The sequence below is a fragment of the Typopeltis vanoorti genome, chromosome 4 (genome assembly GCF_054136105.1).
Source record: "Typopeltis vanoorti isolate ZY-2024b chromosome 4, IOZ_Tvanoo_1.0, whole genome shotgun sequence".
NCBI lineage: Eukaryota > Metazoa > Arthropoda > Arachnida > Uropygi > Thelyphonidae > Typopeltis > Typopeltis vanoorti.
This window is the reverse complement of record NC_143552.1, coordinates 154,077,614-154,100,448: the sequence shown is the minus strand read 5'-3', so window position 1 is coordinate 154,100,448 and position 22,835 is coordinate 154,077,614. Positions and strand designations below refer to the sequence as shown.

At 35.6% G+C, this 22,835-nt stretch overlaps 1 protein-coding gene across 1 annotated transcript in view; it reads left to right on the top strand.

Annotated features, from left to right (window-relative positions):
• LOC150107767 (ATP-dependent RNA helicase DDX19A-like) overlaps nt 1-22,835 on the top strand; it is a 273,572-nt gene that overhangs the window by 126,933 nt on the left and 123,804 nt on the right. The window contains exon 6 of the mRNA XM_090392182.1: nt 7,695-7,809. Coding sequence (XP_090248308.1) covers nt 7,695-7,809 — 115 coding nt within the window. The remainder of the gene's footprint in view (nt 1-7,694; nt 7,810-22,835) is intronic.

Here is a 22,835-nt window from a genome sequence, read left to right as displayed (position 1 = left end):
GGCAAGTGCAAAATGAGTAATCTTTATGGGAGATTTTAACTATAGCTGTAAAGGAATGGGATTTCATGGACAAATTTTTAAGGCATCATATAGTAGAGGGAACATGAGGTTCAAGAGTTTTGGATTTAGTCCTAGCCTAACAGATTGTCTTGACCTCATTTGGTGAGAGTAACCATATAGTCTTGAGAGGATGAATTGTGACATGTAGAGATATAGAATTTGTGCAATTATAAGGCATGTGGTTATAAGAATCTTAGAAATCAGCTTGTGTAATTCTGTGATTGGAAGAATTGGAAGGGAGAGAGAGAGATATCACCAGTACAAGGGAACTAGTGAAGAAATATAAGTGACAATGACAAGTTGTTTTGCTATAAAGCAGATGACTAATGAGCCAAGCAAGAACTGCAGATGGAAAGAGAAGTTAGAGAAAAAAAGTACAAAGAGAAAAGTAGAGAGTAGTTGTATGATGACCATGACTGAGGCCAAGAAAGTGACTAGCATAGTAAGAAAGACAACTGAATATAAGAAGAGATGAGCACTATGACCCAAGGAAAATCCTAAGGACGTCTTTCATTAAGTGGCCAGTAGGAGGAGAAATTATTGTAGAAGAATGACATTGTCAGATGAAAATGAAGTAGAGTAACCAATGCAAATTACAGTGGAATTATTTAATGATAATTTTATTGGGGTATTTCATCCTGATAAAATAGGTTTTATTATTAGTGATGAGGAGGGTTCAAGGTTTAAAGTGCACAAGGAGAATATTTTTGAATGCTAAGTGCTCTGGATGTCAATAAGATGGTTGAACTGGATGGGATATTGCCCCATCCAGTCCAATCCAGAGAATGTGCTAAAAATCTCATAGAGAGAGAATGTGCTTGGAACTGATAGTTTCATTGACTTGGCTTTTCACTGAAAGTATGGCTATGGAAAATAGGCAAATTTTCCATAGCCATAGGAGTGCAAATAAAGTGAATATCTGTAATCTACTGGTGACATTGCCAGTGGATTACAGAGATATTCGGTTATTTACAGATGATGTGAAGTTGGGAAAGCTTATTAGTGATAGTGCCTATGTAGTGGCTCTTCAGAAGGATTTGAATAAGCTGTACAGATGGACAAAATGAAGATGGTTTCAAGGTTTAAGTTTAATGCAGCTAAATGTAAGGTCTTGAAATTTGGAATCCACCAATGGGAGACTGCGTGCTCTATTGATGGACCTATACTAGAGAAAGTAGAGAGGAGGCAAGGGATTTTGTAGCGATGACAAAAGAAATTTGATAATTAGGAAAAATATCATGAAGGTAACCCATGGGATTGCTGTAATACTTGAAGATGCTGAGCAGCATATAGATAGCAAAGTGGTCATTCCACTGTATAAAGCTCTGATCAGATCACATCTCTATTATTGTACTCATATCTGATCACCGGGATTTGAAGGAGATAACGTATCCTTGGAGAGGGTGCAGGAGCAGATAACAAAAATATCAGGACTGTACAGTATAGTTATGAAGTTAGATAAGAATGTGTACTGCAGAGTTTGATTATAGAAGATGAAGAGTTTATATGATTTAAACATTTAAATGATTGAGAGATAGTTACAGGATTGACACTGGAAAGATCTTTTGAAGAGAAGACAAAAGGTGAGCAGAAGGAAGGAAGACAAGGATTCATCTCCCCAGAAATTACAAATAGGAACTGGTGAGGTTTTTTTGCTCTTGGAGGGTCGTTGGACCATTGATTACATTAAATTAAAGATGCCAGGAAATTATATTCTTGGTTTAAGTTTTTATTTAAGTGTAAGCACTTAGATAATTGTACTCATATCTGATCACCAGGATTTGAAGGAGATAACTTATCCTTGGAGAGGGTGCAGGAGTAGATAAAAAAAAAATATCAGGACTGTACATATGCAAACAAAGTTTGCATATGGTCACTTCATGACTGGACTACCTGTATATGGAGACTGATGACTTCACATCAATTGTCTCACTATCTCATAATGCAATGCACATATCGTTACAGACCATTATGGGAAGGGCCACTACCCAGAACAGTTTTGACCTTAATTGAAGTCTCATCAGTGGGAGCCAGAACCAGAAGCGATACCAAGGTTGAAGTAATGCAGAAGTCATATTTCCATATACAAGTAGCCTAAGGGTAATTACTAAAATACTCTGGATTAGAGATAGATGTTGAAAGTTTTTCATTTGGTTATACTATAAATTAAAGATGCCAAGAAATCATATTTCTGTTGTTTAAAATCCTTTATCGGCATAAGCAAACAAAGTTTGTGTGGGAAGTTACTTCATGACTCGGCTACTTGTATATGGAGGCTGATGACTTCATATCAATTGCCTTAGTATGTGAAGTCAGCAGCCTCCATATACAAGTAGCCCAGTCATGAAATGACTTCACGCACAAACTTTGTTTGCTTATGCTTGGATAAAGGATTAAACCAGGGATATATAATTTCTTGGCATCTTTAATTTATAGTATAACCAAGTGAAAAAAACTTTCATCATGGATTACATTACCTGATAGGGTGATGAGAGCACACAGTTGGGGAAAGAGTTTAAAGAGTGGTATGATAGATTTTGTTGGCTCTCAGGTGGACTTTTGATGATGAATCTTATGACTATTATTGGAGGTTCCTGAAAAATAACAGTAATAAAAAAAAATAATAATAATAAAACATGCTCCTCCAACCTTGTTGTTCTCACCTCACTGAAAATATAATATCCCTTCCATACTTTTTTCATACCCTCTCACATTCCATACTTTTCATTCTCTGTCATTTGTTCCAGCCAAAATGATTATCTCCTTCATTTTTGAAATCTGACGGTATCACTAATATCTTTAATCTTCACACCAGAAAAGCACAGTGTAATCATGCATTCATCAAGCACACTCCTAAACTGATGCTTAGGAGTGTCTGATGTTTAGGAGTGTGTGTGATTATACAAATCTGTAATCTTCACAAATCTGACATCTTCACCTCTTAAAGTGAAGATGTCAGATTTGTGAAGCCATCTTACTATTCTCATCTTTCTTTTTCTTCAGTTATTTCTGTATTTGTTTCTTCATTCTGTACACATTCATACTTTTGTGCATTTTGTCACTGTCTTTTTTTTTTTTTTTTTTTTAAAGTTATATATCTTTTTTGATAGTGTATATATTTATATAAGCAATTTGAATTATGATTTCTTAATACCATCCAATTCCTTAGTTCTTGAATTTGGAATTTAAGATTGTCCTTGTTTTATTTATTTTTTTTTTTTTGAAGGTAGGGTCTTTATCTTTTTCTTTATATATATATATATATATATATATATATATATATCAAAAATTGTTTTTTACGGTATCTGTGTTCCATTTAAATTCAGACATAATTTATACCATAATGATATTATGGCATTAGTCATAATCATAAAATTATTCATGAAATTACCAAAAGAAAAGATTTTTTTTTAAACTTTGTTGTACTAGCTAACCAGCCCCATATATAAATTTTTTTTTTTCTCTGCACATCATAAATCTCCAGAACAGAGTCCTAAAAACCATAAAAACAGCAAAAACTGAAACCAAAAAAAATCACAAAATAATACATCAGTAATACACTAAAAAAAAAAAAAAAAAAATTCCACATACACTTCATCAACATTCATTGATTTTAATATAAATCATATGCATTACCACTTAAATCTATCCAAACCAGACTTGTTAATTCCTAATGAAACCTCAGCTAGTGACCTAATCAACTGCCATTAATCAACTTCCAAACCACATACTGCATGCTTCCTTCAATCACAGTATCTTTTCGCTGATCAGGCTGATAGTGATGGCAAAATGTCCATCCACCAAAATACCAGATAATTCTTAAAATCATAGTCAACACCAGACTCCCACCTGGGGTGTTCATCAAAAACTTTCCTAAAAGTGCTTAATGTTATCCAGAAGAGGGCTTTCTGTATAATAGAAGATTCCTTTCTTACGGAAAGGGATCATCACTACAATCATACTCTCTCTCATAGACATTCTCATTCTGCCTTATTCCTTCTATAGTACCACGAAAATTTCCAGTTTTCATAACCCCTTTTATTGCTAAAGTAGTCACCATCATTATTATTATTATTATTCAGGTCGCCAAGGAGTCAAAAGACTCATCGAGGGGAGGTCCCCCCCCCTGAGAAACACAAAGTCTATCATACCACTCTTTAAACTCACTGACCGTTCTCGCTCCCACCACTCCATCAGGCAATGCATTCCACGGCTCAACCACCCTCCACACAAAGAAACCACTCCTTACCCTCTTGCTCACAGTTTCCTTTCGTAACTTCCAGGGATGGCCTCTTGTCATCACTCCTTCCCGCTGTTCAATCAAGCGAAAGAACTCCCCAGTGTCAACCCTGTAACCACCTCTCAACAGTTTAAAAGTCTCAATCATATCACCTCTCCTTCTTCTATCCACCAAACTCTGCAGTCCACATTCTCTCAGCCGATCCTCATAACTATCCTTGTACAGTCCTGAAACCATCTTTGTCATCCGTCTTTGTATCCTTTCCAAAGTTAATTTATCCCCTTCAAATCCTGGGGACCAAATCTGAGAACAATAGTCCAAGTGTGGTCTGATCCGAGACTTATACAGCAGAATGATAACCCTCTTATCTCTGCAGGTCACTGTCTCCACCAAGCTTGAGCATTTCTGCCCAGCTTGATAAGTACTGAACCAGTTTCTCTTCCTCTTTCATTAAATGTATCACTATTCTTAGGAGCAGCCTGTCTTCCTTAAAGATTATATCCTGTTTCCCCCAAGAGATGTCCTATTTCTTTCTTAATCTCTTGCCCACACTCACACACAATTGATATGCTATAGGTCGGTGGTGTTCAACCCGTCGATCGTGATCAACAGGTCAATCGCGGAGCAATTTTTGGTCGATCTCTTGTTTATTCCTCCTTACTTAGAAATTTAATTAAAACTGAAAACATAATATTTTATTTACCATTATTTTGTATTATTTTTTAATTCTCTTTAAGCATATTGCTATTATTTATTTATTTTTTGTTAAAAATGTCAAATCAGTAATTTTCTTATAAGCCCTGGTAAATTAATTAATTTGGATCAGTGGAAGTCAAACAGCGAGCTGAGTGAATACGATTATAAGCAAAGCACATCGTATGCGTTTCGTTTATAATCGTGTTTACTCGTAACTACATCACACTACCCACTGTTAGAATTTCAGTTGCTCTAAATTTATCGTTGGATTTACCATTATTTTGTTCGCTAATTGACATTTTTTATTTTAATAAAATATTTAAAAGTTAGTTTTTTTAATTTGAGGATAATCATGAGTGTATCAAAGAAATCGAAGACTCATTTTCACAAGAATAGGAAATGGATTATTTCTTTACAATGGTAAATGGAAAGTGTTGTTGTTTGATTTGTAATTCATCTGTAGCAATTCAAAAAAAAAGATAATATTGAGAGACATTTTCGATCACTATGCAAAATATGAAGAAGATTTTCCCAAATATTCCAAAATACGTGAATCAAAAATTATAAATTTAAAGACGAGACTTTCTGGACAACAAAATATGATTTCGAAAGTAATAAATAAACCAATATCAGCCAGTATTGCATCTTTGAAAGTGTGTCATTTATTAGGAAAATCAAAAAAGCCTTTTACTGATAGAGAGTTAATAAAAGGATCATTTTTGCAGCAGCAGAATCTTTATTTTCTGATTTTAAAAATAAAAATGAAATCATTTTGAAAATTAAAGATTTACATCTAAGTTTCCAGAACAGCGGTTATGAGAAGAGTTGAAATTTTAAGTGCTGATTGGAATACTCAGTTAATGTCAGACGTTCACCAGTGTGTTGTGTTTTCATTACAATTTGATGAATCGAACGACTTCACTGATTCTGCTCAGTTAATGGTATATATTCGCATGGTATTTCAAGATTATTCAAGTAAAGAACTTTTGAAAATTGTACCATTATTGGGAAGGACTAGGGGAGAAGACATTTTTTTCAGCAGTTGATGAATTTGTGAATCAACACAAACTTCCGCTTTTTAAACTTGTGTCTATTATTACTGATGGTTCTCCTGCAATGATAGGTAATAAATCAGGCTTCATTTCCTTATGTAAAAACGATGACAAATATCCAGATATTTTAACGTACCACTGTATTATATCCACCAACAAGTACTGTGTAGTAAAAGATTAAACACAAAATATGTTTTGGATATTACATTTAAAATTGTAAATTCTGTTCTAGGAAAAGCCCTGCAACGGCGGTTATTTAAATTACAGGCAGATGATGATAGGGAACTTCTGTTGTACGATAATGTTCGCTGGCTCAGCAGAAGTTAATTTTTAGAAAGATTTCTAGTGTTAATTAACGATATAAAAATTTTTCTTGATGAAAAAGGAGATATTTATCCACAATTGAGTGATAAAGATAGTTGTTACACTTATCATTTTTAGTAGATTTTTTGTACAAAATTAAGTAATTTAAATTTAGAGTTACAAGGTAGAGATAAAAATTTAATTGGCATGTTAAGTTCAATAAAAAAGTTTCCAACAATACTTACTTTTATTAAAGAAAAATATAAATGACTGCAAATTTAGACATCTCCCATATTTATTAAAATTTTTTTAACAAAATCAAGAAATGCTTCGCTGTGATTTAAAATAATTTTATTCGTGAAATAGAATTAGTTGAGGAAGAAATAAATTCAAGATTTAAAGATTTTAATAAAACTGAAATGATTGTATCTTTTATCAATAATCCATTTCAAGAAAACTTGAACATCACAGAAATTTCAAATAAAATTAGTGGGCTGTTTGATATAAACCAAATTGAAGTAGAACTTGAGATAATAAACATTCAGAGTAGTTTAAATTTAAAATCAATAAACAATGAATTCATTTGGAAGTATACACATGAAAAATTTCCAATATTAACTGATATTGTGCAAAAAATTCTGTCGTGTTTCGATCAACATACTTGTCCGAATATGCTTTTTCAAATATGAATGTCTTAAAAAATCAATTAAGAAACCAAATTACAAATGATTATTTGGGTGATTGTCTGCAATTGGCCACTTCTTCATATCAACCTAACTATGAAAATATTGCAAGGTCCAAGCAATGCCAAATTTCACATTAACTTTTTTTTTTAATCAACCAGCATTTCCTGTAACTTGTGAATTTGTAATCAATCTGTTGGTTTTTTTTAACTTTGATTTTCCAAAATAGATAAATATTTTATTCCAATATATTTGTTTTACTTGTTGTATTAAAATAATTGAAAGTGATAAATAACTTTTTAAATACACAAATGAAGTTTTTAGTTTCTTTCAAGTTTTTAGGACTGGGAGAGTGGGTCCTTCAAAGTGAGTGAGCGCATTTAACTGCATAGTTGTGTGTAATCTGATATCAGGTTGGGGGAAGATGATCTATATAATAGAGTAGATCGCCAAATAACTTAGTATAGAAAAGTAGCTCGCATAATAAAAAAAGGTTGAACACCACTGCTATAGGTTGTGCAACATTTCGTGTGTGGGTATGATATACTGTGTGTGTGTGTGTACATATAAAACCTGCATTATATATAATCTAACTACAAATACAGTATTTTATGAAGTATTTAAATGATTAGAGTGAGAAAGAAAATTATTTTGAAATAGGTGCTAATACTATCTCCTACAATGGAACTTGCTCAACAAACAGGTGATGTGGCTAAAAGAATGGCTAAATATTGCCCAGATATAAACTTTAGGTTTCTGGTTAAAGGAGAAAAGTGTAAGTTATTTTTAAAATTTTTTATAAACATTTTCCAATGTTGTTTGTTCATTTTACATTTAATTTCAGAATTACAAAAATATAATTTTTTTTGTCCTTGCTGTTATAGTACTTGAATTCTTTCTTTGAGTACAAGTACTCAAAGTACTGGGTGGTTTAAATGCTTGCCTAGGCAATATGAAAATCTAAAATCATGTTGGAACATTTGGAGAATTGGTAAAAAATAGAAACTTCCAAAGATGAATCGATTTCTCTATCTACAATAATCTAAGAATAATGAATATAGTGTTCAAACACAAAGACGTTCATAAATTCACATGGTCAGCAAGTGGATTAAAATCTATTATAGACTATACAATAGCAAATAATAAAATAGGTAGATTCATTCTTGATGTTAGTCTTCCAAGGTTTTGAAATTGAATCAAATCATTATTTATGTGTGACATATAGTACATATATAAATAATGTGTGAATAAAGTACCAGTATCCATTAGATAACCAAGAACTTAGGTTCAAAGTCAGCTCATTATCTTACTCTTCTTCTTTCACTATGCGTTATTCCCGCTTTCTATGCAGGGTCCGCGTGTTACTTAGATGCAACTTCTTGTTAGTACCACTCTCAACCGACCTGTCGCCCTAGTCTGCTGCTGGGGGGGGGGGTATTTTTTACTGTAGCAGCGTAAGTTCATGGGGCCAGTTTACCTGCTTGCGGAATAAAAAATGCCAGATAAACTGGTGGGAAAAACCCTACTGCCCGCGCCCAAGACCGGCTAACTTGGCTATGGCTGAGGAAGATCCTTAAATTCCTCACGTCTTCAACAGGAATCGAACCTGGGACACTCCTTCCCCAATCATATGGTTGCAAAGCGCAAAGCCACTAGGCTAACCGCACTGACAGTTCATTATTATTATTAAACAAGACCTCATGGAGTCAAAGACTCATCTAGGAGGTCCTTTTATCTCACACACATCTCATCATACCGGGTCTTAAACACATTCAAACTCCTTGCAGACACCACACTCAGGCAAGGCATTCCAATCATTCACAACTCTGCACGAAAAAAACCTGCCTCTCACTCCCCTACTCACACCCTCTTTATACAGTTTCCAGGTATGACCTCTGGTTCTCCCCTGATCTCCCACTATTCTCTGTAGAACTTCTCCACCATTGATCCTATAACAACCCCTTACCAACTTGTAGGTCTCTATCATATCTCCCCTCTTCCTTCTCTCCACTAGACTCTGCAAATTACATCTTTTCAATCTTTCCTCATACTCGACATTCCAGAGGTCAGAAACTACCTTAGTCAGTCGCCTTTGGACCCTTTCCAACATCTCTTCATCCTTCTGAAAACCAGGTGACCAAATCTGGGCACAATAGTCCATGTGTGGCCTAATCAAAGCCTTATACAATGGAACAAGAATCTCTCTACTTCTACACGTCAGTGTACTCCGCATCATTCCCAAAAGTCTTTGTGTTGTCTTCACAATTTTGGCGATGTGTCCCCTAAATTTTAGATCCTTATCCACTATCACTCCCAGATCTCTTATTTCCTCTACTTCCAACAATATATTCTCACCAAGCATAAATTCTGTATCCCATCTTTGTTTTCCAAATTTTAAAACCTTACATTTTGCAACATTGAACTCACATCCCCATTTCTGTGCCCAATCACTCAATTTATTCAAGTCTTCTTGCAAGGCCACAACATCTTCACTACTCTTTATGGTTCGTCCCAACTTTGCATCATCTGCAAATCCCAAATCTTTTCCCATTTCCCAAATCTTCGAAAGCTTAATGCAATCATGGAAGAAAACCACCATGCTCCACCACAGCAAATTCAAGAAAGAGAGACTTTTCTTAGAAGCAGCAGCACCTCTCAGAAACCAACCAAATCTTAACAAATACGGTTGCATTAAGCTTCCGAAGATTTGGGAAACACTCATCACCAGAGATCCCACCTTACATTCCAGGCCACCTACTACCGCCCTTAGAGGGCGCTCCACTTAGATAGGACTTTAGTGTCACCCACGTGGTCGGGCTTAGTATTGTAAGTTTTTGTGTGCATGTTACATTAATTGTTTTTGTAATCCCCGTAGATGTCCTAGTGACTAGGACGAAATATAGGAGTATTAAATTCTAATTTAATTCATTCTGAGTGTTGTAAAAAAATCCATTAAACCTCCAACATAATGTCCTCACAGCACTTAAGCCTCTACACAAGAATATTAATACTTCATTCATGATTTAAAATGTATTGTATTTCCTGAGCTAAGTTTGCTCCTATGTAAATTGTAAATTAAGCACTTGTTAAATTTACAATTTAACAAGTGCTGTTAAATTTTTATTGAAATAATAATTGTAATTTTTTTAGTTATTTATTCTTTATAAATTCTGTATATAACTTGTAAATATATCCTAAGTGAACTTTAATATATGCATTTTATTTGTTGTCATGGAAAGTGAAAGTATTTCTAATGGACTCTGCTAATGTGATTTGATTGGCTGCTGTCAGTAAACTAAGTAATTTTAGATAGCGCGTGCCTTGGCTTATGGAGAACTATACAATGATCATGTGAGAATTGTGTGTTTTGGGCGGGAAAAAGGAGAGGGGATTTATGAGATAGAGGAAGAAGGAAAATGGCGTGAGTGTAGATAGGTAGTGAGATGTGACCTAACCTGAGATTGAACGTCGCAACGAGGATTTGGAAGCTTGTTTCGATTTTAAGGAATCTTACTTCGAACTCATAATTATTTATAGTTTCCTGTCACCTTGTAAAGGAATTTACCTGAGTGAATGGATAATAATAATATGTTTGAGATTTATCGTAAGACAAGTTATTACGAGCAAGAAAATATCTTTTCCAGTCTTGGCAAATAAGTTGTTGATCTCAGGGATACTACAAGTTTTGTGTTGTCTATAGCGGAAGATTATCGAGTGCCTAGAATTGTATGAATTTTTCATAATGTGCAAACTATGATGATCATTCCGGTAAGAATATCTATTCTATAACTAACGTGTGATAGTGTTGCTTGTGTCCAGAGAACTTGGTAAAATTTAGTGTTCCTGAAGCCAGCTGATTGAGTGATATTATAAAACATTTCCTTGTGAAACAAAATGTGAGAAACTTCATTAAAGAAATAGTTCGTGTTTGAATGTGTTATCTCACTACGTATATGTAAAATCAAGACTGAGCCTTTTAAGAACTATTTTAATCCTCTGATAATTATTGGTGATGCTTGTTAAGTGTTTGATAAATTGAAGTTTACGAATTTTTCTCTAAGACTAAAAAGAATTAACTTTTAAGTGTTTTGCTGAACATTGATGTTGTTTAAAGTGAAACTAAGATGAAATCGTAACGGATGAGAGTTGTGAAAGCCTTATACATAAGTAAATGATATACCCAGCTGTGTAGATAATACTTTATTGAATGTATAAATTGTTTTCTAATTGTATTGATCTTAATAGAGTTATTGTTTCTTAGGTAAGAATAATTTTGTGAGAGAATTAAATATCTTGAAAATTTATTTTTCATTTGGTCAGACTATAATAAATTTAGTTTAATCCTTTATCCAAGTGTGTGCAAACAAAGTTTGCACCTGAAAGTATCTTCAGGACAGGGGTAAAGTGGTACAACACCGGGCGACTCCTTGCAATGTTGGAGCAAGCTAGCAACACTCCTATCTCAGTATCTCCCATAATGCAAAACACATCTCCTTGTGGATATGTATAGTCTTATGCATTAAGAGAAGGGCCACTACCCAGATTAGTTTCGACCTTCATTGAGGTCTCATCAGTGGGAGCCAGGCCCAAGTGGAGATACCAAGGCAGAAGCATTAGCAAGTTCATCTCCCCCTATAGGAACTCCCAAACGGTGTGCCACATTTTTATTAAATTACTCTGGATTTAGAGAAAGATGTTGAAAGTTTATTTTTCACTTGGTATCTCCAGTGATGAGACCTCAATGAAGGTCGAAACTAATCTGGGTAGTGGCCCTTCTTCTTAATGCATAACGTTATACATATCCACAAGGAGATGTGTTTTGCATTATGGGAGATACTGAGATAGGAGTGTTGCTGGCTTGCTCCAACATTGCAAGGAGTTGCCTGGTGTTGTACCACTTTACCCCTGTCCTGAAGATACTTTCAGGCGCAAACTTTGTTTGCACACACTTGGATAAAGGATTAACTAAATTTATGAATTAAATATCTTGTTTAACTCTATTCTTATGCTTACCTAATTTCAGTTTCATTGCATCGCTCATTAAAATAGGAATTTTTCGGGAAACCCTATATAAAAGTAAGACAATTTCGGCCTGTAGTAAGTTCTCATTGCTGTAGTGCTAATTGGTGCTTGATTCCCTCTCAAAAAAAAAAAAAAATTGTGCGATTTTAAACATAGAGTGGTGCAGTGTAATAGAAATTTTCTTTATGTTTGAAAGTGGGGGTCAAATAACAACAGATAGCAACAGATTTGAAAGTGGGGTCAAATAACAAAGACAATTTCGGCCTGTAGTAAGTTCTCATTGCTGTAGTGCTAATTGGTGCTTGATTCCCTCTCAAAAAAAAAAAAAAAATTGTGCGATTTTAAACATAGAGTGGTGCAGTATAATAGAAATTTTCTTTGTTTGAAAGTGGGGTCAAATAACAACAGATAGTAAAAACAACAGCTAGCAAATATAAAGGTTTGATGAAAGACAGAACCAACAGTGTGAATTGTAAATTTATAGTGAAACAAATTTGAACAGAAAAATACATTTTTAAAAGTTAAGTGTTTGTAATTTAATATTATTTTAGTTGTTAGTTTTATGATTTTTTTGCTTTTAAACTGAAAGAATTTAATTTAGGATTAATTAATTAGTTGATTTTAATAAAATATGCCGGCCAATTTTTTTTTATTTAAACTGAATAATTTAATTTAGGATTAATTAATTAGTTGACTATTAACAAAATATGCCAGTCAATTTTTTTTATATATGAAATTGTGCTAAAAACTATTAATTCTGAATACCTTCCCCCCCCCCCCCCCCAAGAATTAAAAATCATTAAAATCGATGCAAAATGAAAATGTATTTATAGTTTACATCAATAAATAATTACAGAAAAAGCTAAAAGATGTTTATGGATGTAATTATTTAATTAAATCAGTAATTATAAAAATTTATTGATGTAATTATTTGTCTCCAGGTTCCCTTCTCCCCTGGAAAATTTTCTGCTGATGCATACAGTCAAATTGATTTTAATATCTATATTAATAATATAAGAGAGTAGAGGGAAACAACCAGTTTTGCATTCACATAAAAGAGTACACCAACATCAATACAATTTTATTCGTCGATGATCAGGTTCTAATTGAAGATAATGAACATTTAAAGGCTGAGACCTAGTTAGAAGCAAAATTTCCATCAATGATATTATGCAATGGTTCAGACATTCAAATGACTTTCATAAGATAACTGGTATCTAGGCTACCAGTTATCTTATGAAAGAGAGATAGACATGCAACATAAAATAACCAAATTATATAGGACTAACAAAAATTATCAATCAGATATTATTAGAGGCCATGGAGTCAGTAGACTCATCACGGGAGATCCAAACTAGCAAAACAATATCTGTCATATCTCTTCTTGAATTCATTTACAGATGAAGAGCTCACAACTAAGTCAGGCAACGAATTCCACTCATTCACCACCCTCCAGGCAAAAAACCTTGTTCTGACACCCTTGTTAACCACACTCTTCTTTAATTTCCAGGAATGACTTCTTGTTCTTCCATCACTATCACACAGCTGAAACATTTCCCCTGCATCAGTCCTATAAAAACCTTTCAGTAATTTAAATGTTTCTATCATATCCCCTCTTCTCTGCCTATCAACCAACCTCTGCAATCCACAAGCTCTCAATCTATCAATGTAGGGAGCATTTTGTACATCACTCGCCAACTTAGTCACTCTTCTCTGAACCCTCTCCACAGCCTCCTCATCTCCAAGGAATCCAGGTGACCAGACCTGAGCACAGTAATCCAAATGTGGAAGTATCGATGCTTTATAAAGGGAAATAATAACCTCTTTATCTCTGGATGTCAGCATGTTCCTCAACAACCAAGTAATCCTATGTGCAATCTTGGACACCTTAGCAATGTATCCTCTGAACTTCATCTCCCTATCTACCAACATCCCTAAATCCCTAACCTCATCAATCTCTTGGAGTACTGTTCCATCAATGTAGTACACAGCTGGTAATCTTTTAATCCCAAAATGCATGACTTTACACTTTTCCACATTGAACTGACATCCATTACCTTTTGCCCATTCTACCAGCTTATTTAAATCATCCTGCAAATTTTCAACATCAGCTTGTTTTTTATTGTGCTACCCAACTTTGCATCATCAGCAAACAACTGAATATCTCCCTTTAAGCCATTTCCTATATTATTTATATACAAATTAAACAACAATGGCCCAAGCACAGAGCCCTGAGGCACACCACTGGTCACCTGCCTCATTCTGGACTCTGCTCCTGCATACACCACCTTATGGTATCTCTCCCTGAGCCATTCTCCTATCCATATCACCAATTTAGTATCCATTCCCATCTGCTCCAATTTGCATAACAGTTTTCTATCCTGTCAAAATCCTTAGCAAAATCCAGAAGTACCACTGTGTAGCCAGTTCCTTTGTCCAACTCAGATGTCATTCTATTATGAAAAGTTAATAGATTGCTAAGGCAGAATCTACCCTTAACAAAACCATGTTGGCCTCTATAGAGTATCATATCCTGATCCACCCATTCTTGAATTTTGTCTTTAACCAACTTTTCCAATACTTTTACTACTACTCCTGAGATGGTGATTGGTCTGTAAGAGCCACCCTTACGCAAAGGAACCACTTTGTCTAACTTCCACTCCCTAAATACTGAATCACTTACAATTACACTGGATTTCTTCCAGTGCAATTGTAACATGATTCCACCCTGATCAGAATGAAAAAAACCTTATAAATTGATCACTGAATACCTCAACAATGTCTTCTGCTGCAGTTACCATTCTACCACTTTCATCCATTAACTTCTTATTATCATGATCATTCTTCCTTCTACTTGCCACATATCTTAAAAAAAAAAAAAAAAAAAAAAAACTAGGGTTTTTCTTTGTCCGATTTGCCAATTTTTGCTCATAATATACTTTTCTTTTCCTTACTGAGTCACTCTCCTGACTTGTTCTTTATACTTGTCATGTGACTGATTATTATCATTATTGATCTTGTACTTCCTCCAAAGTTACTTTCTTTTTCCAGATTTTATGCTTAAGCTCCACATTCATCTATTTTACAAGTACCTTATGTCTTTTGGCCTACGGAATACATTCACACACTGATGCTTTTATGCATTTCTTTGATAGTTCCCATGCAGCATTTATTTCCTTACCGCTCAACTCCTTGTTCCATGTTATCAGAGTAAAGACTAAAATGACTTATCTGTAAAGAGTACAGTAGCCCATTGGTGTCTTGTCCAATTTTTGTGGATAGAACAGCACTAAAAATGTACTCTACAATGAGTTGTGGATAAAGGGACGTAGACTACAGGCCTTCGGGCATATAGACCTAATTTGCCGATGTCTTGACACAGTTTGTCGAGATATGAGTACCTGTGCTTGAATGCAGCTGACTTGCAAGCTGACCTGGTGTGGTGTGCTGATGTTTTGCTTTATATTGAAAAATATGTCTCTGTGCTCCATGGTAGAGCAAGAGCAACCTAGTAACAAATGTCTGAAACACATTTCATTGGTTTGAAATGCTGTCCAGAGCCTGTATACAACATCTCTGAGATTCCAAACTCTTTATAAATATCAGTAATTCTGCAGCCTTCAAGCCTTCCATTAATTCTTGCCCACCTGAAATCATCTAGATGATGTCTTTGAGACATTACAAGTCATTCGAGTTTGCGATTTTATTCCTTCATGAAAAAAAGCTTTCTTCAAACACAATTCGCTTGGCACAGCCTTTTATCCTTTTGAGTACTACCACTTGTCCCCTTTGTGTGTAATTTAAAAAATTCGAATGTGTACCTGCTTTCTGCTCGAAATCATCAGTTATACAAATTGCAACAAGGTGATTCAGATGAATCAGCTTGTCCTGTGGTTGTAATCTTCAGAAATAGTGTTCATCCTTTGGTTTTTGACATCAGTGTATATCACTAAACTGTAAATTGATAATTCATTCACTTTTATTAAGTTTAAATTGTGTAATAAGTAAAGACTTATGTTGAGCTCAAATAAATTAGATAATTAACTGATAATATAAAAATTTAAAGCAAAAATGATTTTGATTCATAACAAAACTGCATTTCAGGAAAAATTAAAATAACAGACCCCCCCCCCTGTATATATATGGACTTCCATAAATCCAAATAAAGGATGTACCTTTACACTCTATTGCAGATGGTATAGAATCACTCACCTACAAAAGAGCTAAACATTTAGCATAGCTAAAGTGCTTTCTTGTAAAGTGTTTCTCCAGTTTTCTCAAAAGTGCTTTCTTGTGGAGTGCAAGATAGGATACCAGAGGAGTGTTTGCCTGGAGGAACGAGAGTGTGGCTATGGCAATTAAGCTAGGTGAAAGGGTGGTTGAGATGATTGTGATGGTGGATACGAATGACTTGAGAGGCAATGTAAATCAGGTGGCAAGAGATCTGAGATTCTTGCTTGAGGTTGTATAAAAGAAAACGCAGAGAGGAAAGATTGTGTGTGTGTGTGTGTGTGTGTGTTGCCCAGGTATGATAGTGACGAGCTGAGCAGAAGAGCAGTAATGATGAATAGCATAATAGCCAGAATGTGTCAGAAGAGAGGATTGGAATATGTGGATGCTTGGAGGGCATTTGAGGACAGAAAGGAACTGTATGTGTAGGCATACAGTTCGTAGGCATCTAGAGAGATTGCTGTTTTCTGAACGAGTTGTGTGTCAATGCAGGGAAACTAGAATTCCCAGGGTGGATGGTAGCAAGGGTTGGCTCTTGTGGGAATGATGCTTGGGGAAAGGGGGATGATATCAGGTAACACTGAGTCCAGCGGGTTCTGGAGAAGATAATGATAGGTATAGAAGCAGTGACATTTTTATGCTTTATACTAATGCCAGAAATATCTGGAATAAAGGTGATGAATTGGTGGCACTGATAGCATCAGCCTGGCCTCAGATTATTGGGACATGGTTGACGGAAGATGATATAATAACAGGAATAGAAGTAGCAGGCTACGGTATTTTTCGGCAGGGTATGGCATTTTTTGATGATATAATAACAGGAATAGAAGTAGTACAGCATTTTTTGGCAGGATAGGAGGGGAAAATGTGGTGATGGAGTATTGCTTATGATAAGTGATGACTTATGTCTTCTAAGAGTGGAGGCTTTAGAAGGCAGTGACACTAATGGTTTTGAAAGCATATGGTGTGAGGTAGAGGTGGCCAAGACAGGATATGTAGTGGGGTGATGTTACAAGCCAATGTTAGTTATGAGGATCGGCTGAGGGAACGTGGACTGCAGAGTTTGGTAGATAGGAGAGGTGATATGATCAAGACTTTTAAACTGTTGAGAGGTAGTTACAGGGTTGACACTGGAGTGTTCTTTCACTTGGTGGAACTGCGGGAAGGAGTGATAACAAGGGGCTATCCCTGGAAGTTACGAAAGGAAGCTGTGAGCAAGATGGTGGTTTCTTTGTGTGGAGGGTGGTTGAACTGTGGAATGCATTGCCTGATAATGGTGAGAGCAAGAACAGTGAATGAGTTCAAGGAGTGGTATGATAGACTTTGTTTCCTATGATGAATCTCTTGACTCCATGGAGGCAAGTAGTATAATAATATTATACTACTGGCAGTACCTCATCGCATATCAAAAACTCTGCTCATTTTAAGTCCAGTATACAAGGCCTCATGCCCCACAACACTAGCTTGATGGTTAGTTTTGATGTCTCCTCATTCACAAATGTCTCACTTAAGGACACCTTGGATCTTATCCTAGCAGAATTTCCTCCCATATCTCTATGTACTGCTGTAACCTGTGTCATAGCTGACCTTAGCTGACCTTGCACCATAAAACCACAAATCAACCAACCAATCTTTCATATTGAATGATTAATCTCTTCCTTCATCCATTTTATTATTATTATTTGATAACCTCCATGGAGTCAACACTCATCATGGGAGGTCCACTCAACCAGCAATATGTCTATCATAATGAGCTTTAAAGTTATTTACACTACCTGCACTCACAATGCACTCAGGCAATGCATTCCACTCACTAACAACTCTACATTTAAAAAATCTACTACTCACTCCCTTCTCCACCACATCCCTATACAACTTCCAGAGATGGCCCTTGTTCTTAACATCCAGTCTTTCTATAATTTCTTCTGTATTAATCTGATAGAATCTCCTAACCAACTTCAATGTCTCTATCATGTCTCCTGTTTTCCTCCTATCCACCAACCACTGCAGCACACATTCTCTCAAATGCTTTTCATAACCAATACACCAGAGTCCTGATATCACTTTGATTATTCATTTTTGGATCCTCTGTAGTGTTTCCACATCACAATGAAAACTAGGTGACCGAATCTGAGCACAATAGTCCATATGTGGTCTGGCTAATGCCTTATATAGATGCACCACTACCTCCTTATCCCTACAAGTCAGTGTACTTTTTATCATAGCAGAAATATGACGTGCAATCTTTACAACACTTGCAATATGCTTTCGGAACTTCAGTCCACCATCACTTAAAGATCCCAAATCTCATCCATTTCCTGAGGTAAGCTCAACCAGTACTGTACTTAGCTTTATGCCTCTATCCCAAAGTGTAACACCTTGCATTTATTAACATTAAAATTGCAATCCCATTCATTTGTCAAAGTTAAAAGCCTAATCAAATCTTCCCTTTTACAGAATTAACATTTGCACTACTCCTAATAATTCTACCTAGCTTTGCATCATTGGCAAACATTGATCCCCAGCCAATCCACAAGAAATATCATTAACAAATTAGTTAAACAGTAGAAGGAAAGGCATGCCACTAATCACCTTCCTTTTCTGAGACACAGTTCCATCATACACAAATTGTTGGTATTGTTCAGAGAACCAATTTTCCATCCATCTAGCTAATATATGATCCATTCCTATCCTCTGCGGCTTGTACACTAACTTATGTGGTTATGTATCGAAAGCTTTGGCAAAGTCCAAGAATATTACTGTATAGGGTTTTCCCTTATCCATTACATTCGTCACCTTATCAAAAAACATAAGCAGATTGCTAAAACAAGACCTACCTTTTACAAACTCATGTTGACCATCATAGAGAATCATGTTTGTCAATCCAATTCTGTATTCTATTTTAAACCAATTTTTCCAACACTTTGATCACAACTGCAGGCACATAGACCAGCCTATAATTGGAAACTTTTGTTCTCGAACATTGTTTGTGGAGAGGTATTATTTTCCTTCTTTCCAAGCCTTAGGAACTTTAACCACCGGAAGCCTCTTTAAATAACCAGGACAAGGGCATGGCTAACTCTTTTGTACATTCTTTAAAAATACGTGGTGATATCATCCATTCCCACAGCCTTATTAACATCTGACCCAAGCAACACTTGATGCACCTCTGATTCTTTCACCTTTAAGTTTCCTAATTCTTGCCTCCCTTATACACTTTGCATTGCATCGCATCATTATGATATATACTGATGAAGTGGTTGTTAAATAATTCCACTATATCATTTGCTGTGGCTACTCTGCTACTATAACTATCCATCAGCATCAACCTGCCATAATTATTTTTTACTCTTGCTTGCCACTTAGCAGGAAAATTCCCTTGGATTAGCTTTGACCTACCTGACTGGCCAATCTCCTCTCATATTCTACTTTGTCTTTTCTAACCATGCTTGTCACTTTGCTGGCATGCAGTTTATATTTTTCATGCTGCTGTTTACTACAAACTGTCTTGTACCTTCCTCCATAACAATTTATTTTGCCACACTGCTTGATGCATTTTTCCTGTTCATCCATCTCACTCCTACTCTATTTATTTACTTAATTCTTGATATGCAATTATGTAGTGCTTGTATCAGATACTGCCTTATCATTTCCCACTTTTCTGGCCTGCACTTCATATTCTTCATACATCTGTTCACTGCAAACTGTCTTGCACTTCCTACATAACTCCTTTTGTAACACTGCTTGCTTGATTTCACCGTTCATCCATCTTACTTCTGCTCTATTTATTGGCTTAACTCATGGTATACAGCTATGCATTGCTTGTGTTAGATACTGCCTTATCATTTCCCCAACTGTCAACATCTTTTTTACACAATTCATCAACCCAATGTATTGATGCTAGTTAACTAGGAACTTGTGATAATCACCCACCTTATAGTTTTACATATAAACCTTCTTGATAACAACTTTTTTCTGTTTGACTACCTTCCAAACCAGACCTCATGATTACTTTAACCAACAGGTGGCAGTGTTGATACCTCATTCACAACGACATCTGTGAGGATATCACCAAATCTAACACCGATGAACCTCATATTGCTTCAGATAGTTATCCTGCAGAAACTCAACAAATTCGCTTTCCTTGTTACTATACATTATCTCTTCTTTCCAGTCCACATTCATATAATTAAAACTTCCATTAGGATCATTTTCCTTTTATTTGCCTAACTAATTTGTTTAAACATTTCACACTCAATACTCTCCACATTTTCTGGCCTCTAACAGCATCCTATTAGATATACTATTCTGTTGATCTCAACTTCACACCAAACAGCTTCAAAATCTTAACACATACTACTATTTTCCACTTTGACTCTTGAAGGACACAATTCCTCTGCTTTCATTATGAATACTCTCCCTCCTCTCGTCATCTTTCTATCCTGTTCTATAAATTCAGTATCTTGCCATTTCAAGTCCTGACAGTATATCATCCTCAGTTAACTATGTTTCACTTATGCCAATTATTTTTGGGAATACTGATTCAATTTCTAATAGTTATGTTTCTATACATTAGTATACAAGCATTTATTTCCTCTGATTTTCATTTATATTCTTATCATCCCCAACATTTTGCACAGCATCAATTTGCTCTGCTATAATCACTTCTTCACCTTTGTATCCATCCTCATTCCATCCTTCTACAACCTACTTCTCAACCTCTCTGCCTCTTAGTCGTACTAAGTTTGTATGAATCCTGTGTATTCTTATTAAACAATGATCATTCCAAATGGCCAACACCAAACTCATTCAAATGCATTCCATCATCTTTGAACCATACTAACTTTCTTTCAAATTCATTCCATACATTAACAAATTGAACACACTCAGCCTGACATAATTTAGCCATTTTGTTATTCAGTATCATTGCTCTCCTTTTCAGTTCACTGCTGTCATATCTGGGCAACAAACTAACACTTTCCCAATGACACTATTATTCTTCACTTCCTGCAACAACTTCTTCAAATCCCTTTCAGTATTCTTTGTCTCACTATTCAAGTCATTTGTGCCAATCACTAATTCTGATGCCTGTTCCTTCCTTCTATGCAAAGTATCCAATATTCGTTTTAAATTCAAAGTATCCATTATTCCCTTTACCAACTGAAAACATATCTTGTGCATCTTATCTTTTACCACACCTTTAATGATTGCATCACCATATAAAGCAACCCTATCATCCTTAGATATTCGTTTCTTCTTATTAACTTCCTTGTCATTTACACCAATTATGCTCTTCTTTTAATGTTCAATTTCCTTCTCCATACATTTAACTTGACTCTTTATTTTCATTAACTCTTGCCTAAGCTCTTCCACGTCACTTCTTTTATTATCATCGCAAGCACTCCCATCCATTTTCTCGTTATTCCTGGTAATGTTGTTCTCATTTTTAGAATGTCCTAGCCTTTAATCTCACTTCTCACATACTGTAATATCTTACTTTTTATCATTCCATCTAACAATCCATAATTCTTTGTTTTTGGACACATACATGAAACAGGCATATTCACTGCAAAAAGTCCAGGGAAAAACTTGATGTCCAAGTTGAAAACTTCTGCTCTGCTGGTGTATGCTCTTTACTGCCACTGTCACCATTTTTGTAATGTTATGCGTACCATATTTGACCTCATGACCTTTGGAATATATTCAGACCTTGTTGCTGTTAAATGTTTCTCGACTAGCACCTAAGCAGCTTTGTTATCCATTATTATTATTTATTATTATTATTTCGGGCAACTCCAAGGAGTCGACAGACTCATCGAGGGAGGCCTAACATCATGTCAAGAACAACTATTCGACATTCACACAGTATCTATCATACCTCGCCTTGAACTCATTCACGGTCATAGCACCCACAACAGACTCTGGCAGCTTATTCTGCTCATTCACCACTCTCCAAGTAAAAAACCTAGCTCTAACACCCCTGCTAACCACATTCTTTCCCAGCTTCCATGTATGGCCCCTAGTCCTCCCACCACCAGTCCTATTCTCAAAAATATCTTCTGGATTAATCCTATAGAAACCCTTTAGTAATTTGAATGTCTCAATCATATCACTGATTTTCCACCTATCAACCAATTTTTGCAACCCACAAATCTTCAACTTGTTCTCAGCAGGTTCATTCCACAGACCTGCTATCATCTTGGTCACTCGTCTCTGGATCCTCTCCATCTCCTCCCCATCAAGAAGAAACCCTGGCGCCCATATCTGGGCACAGTAGTCTAGATGGGATCTTATCAAGGCTCGATATAGAGGAACAATAACTTGTTTGTCTCTGCTTGTTAAAGTATTTTTCAGCAACCAAGTGATTTGATGAGCTGACTTAGCCACTTTTGCAATGTGCCCCCTAAACTTCAACTCCCTATTCACCAACACTCCCAAATCCCTGGCCTCATCAATCTCCTGGAGTACGGTTCCACCAATGTGATATACTGCTGCTAATCTTTTCACTCCAAAATGCATAACCTTACACTTTGCCACATTAAATTGACA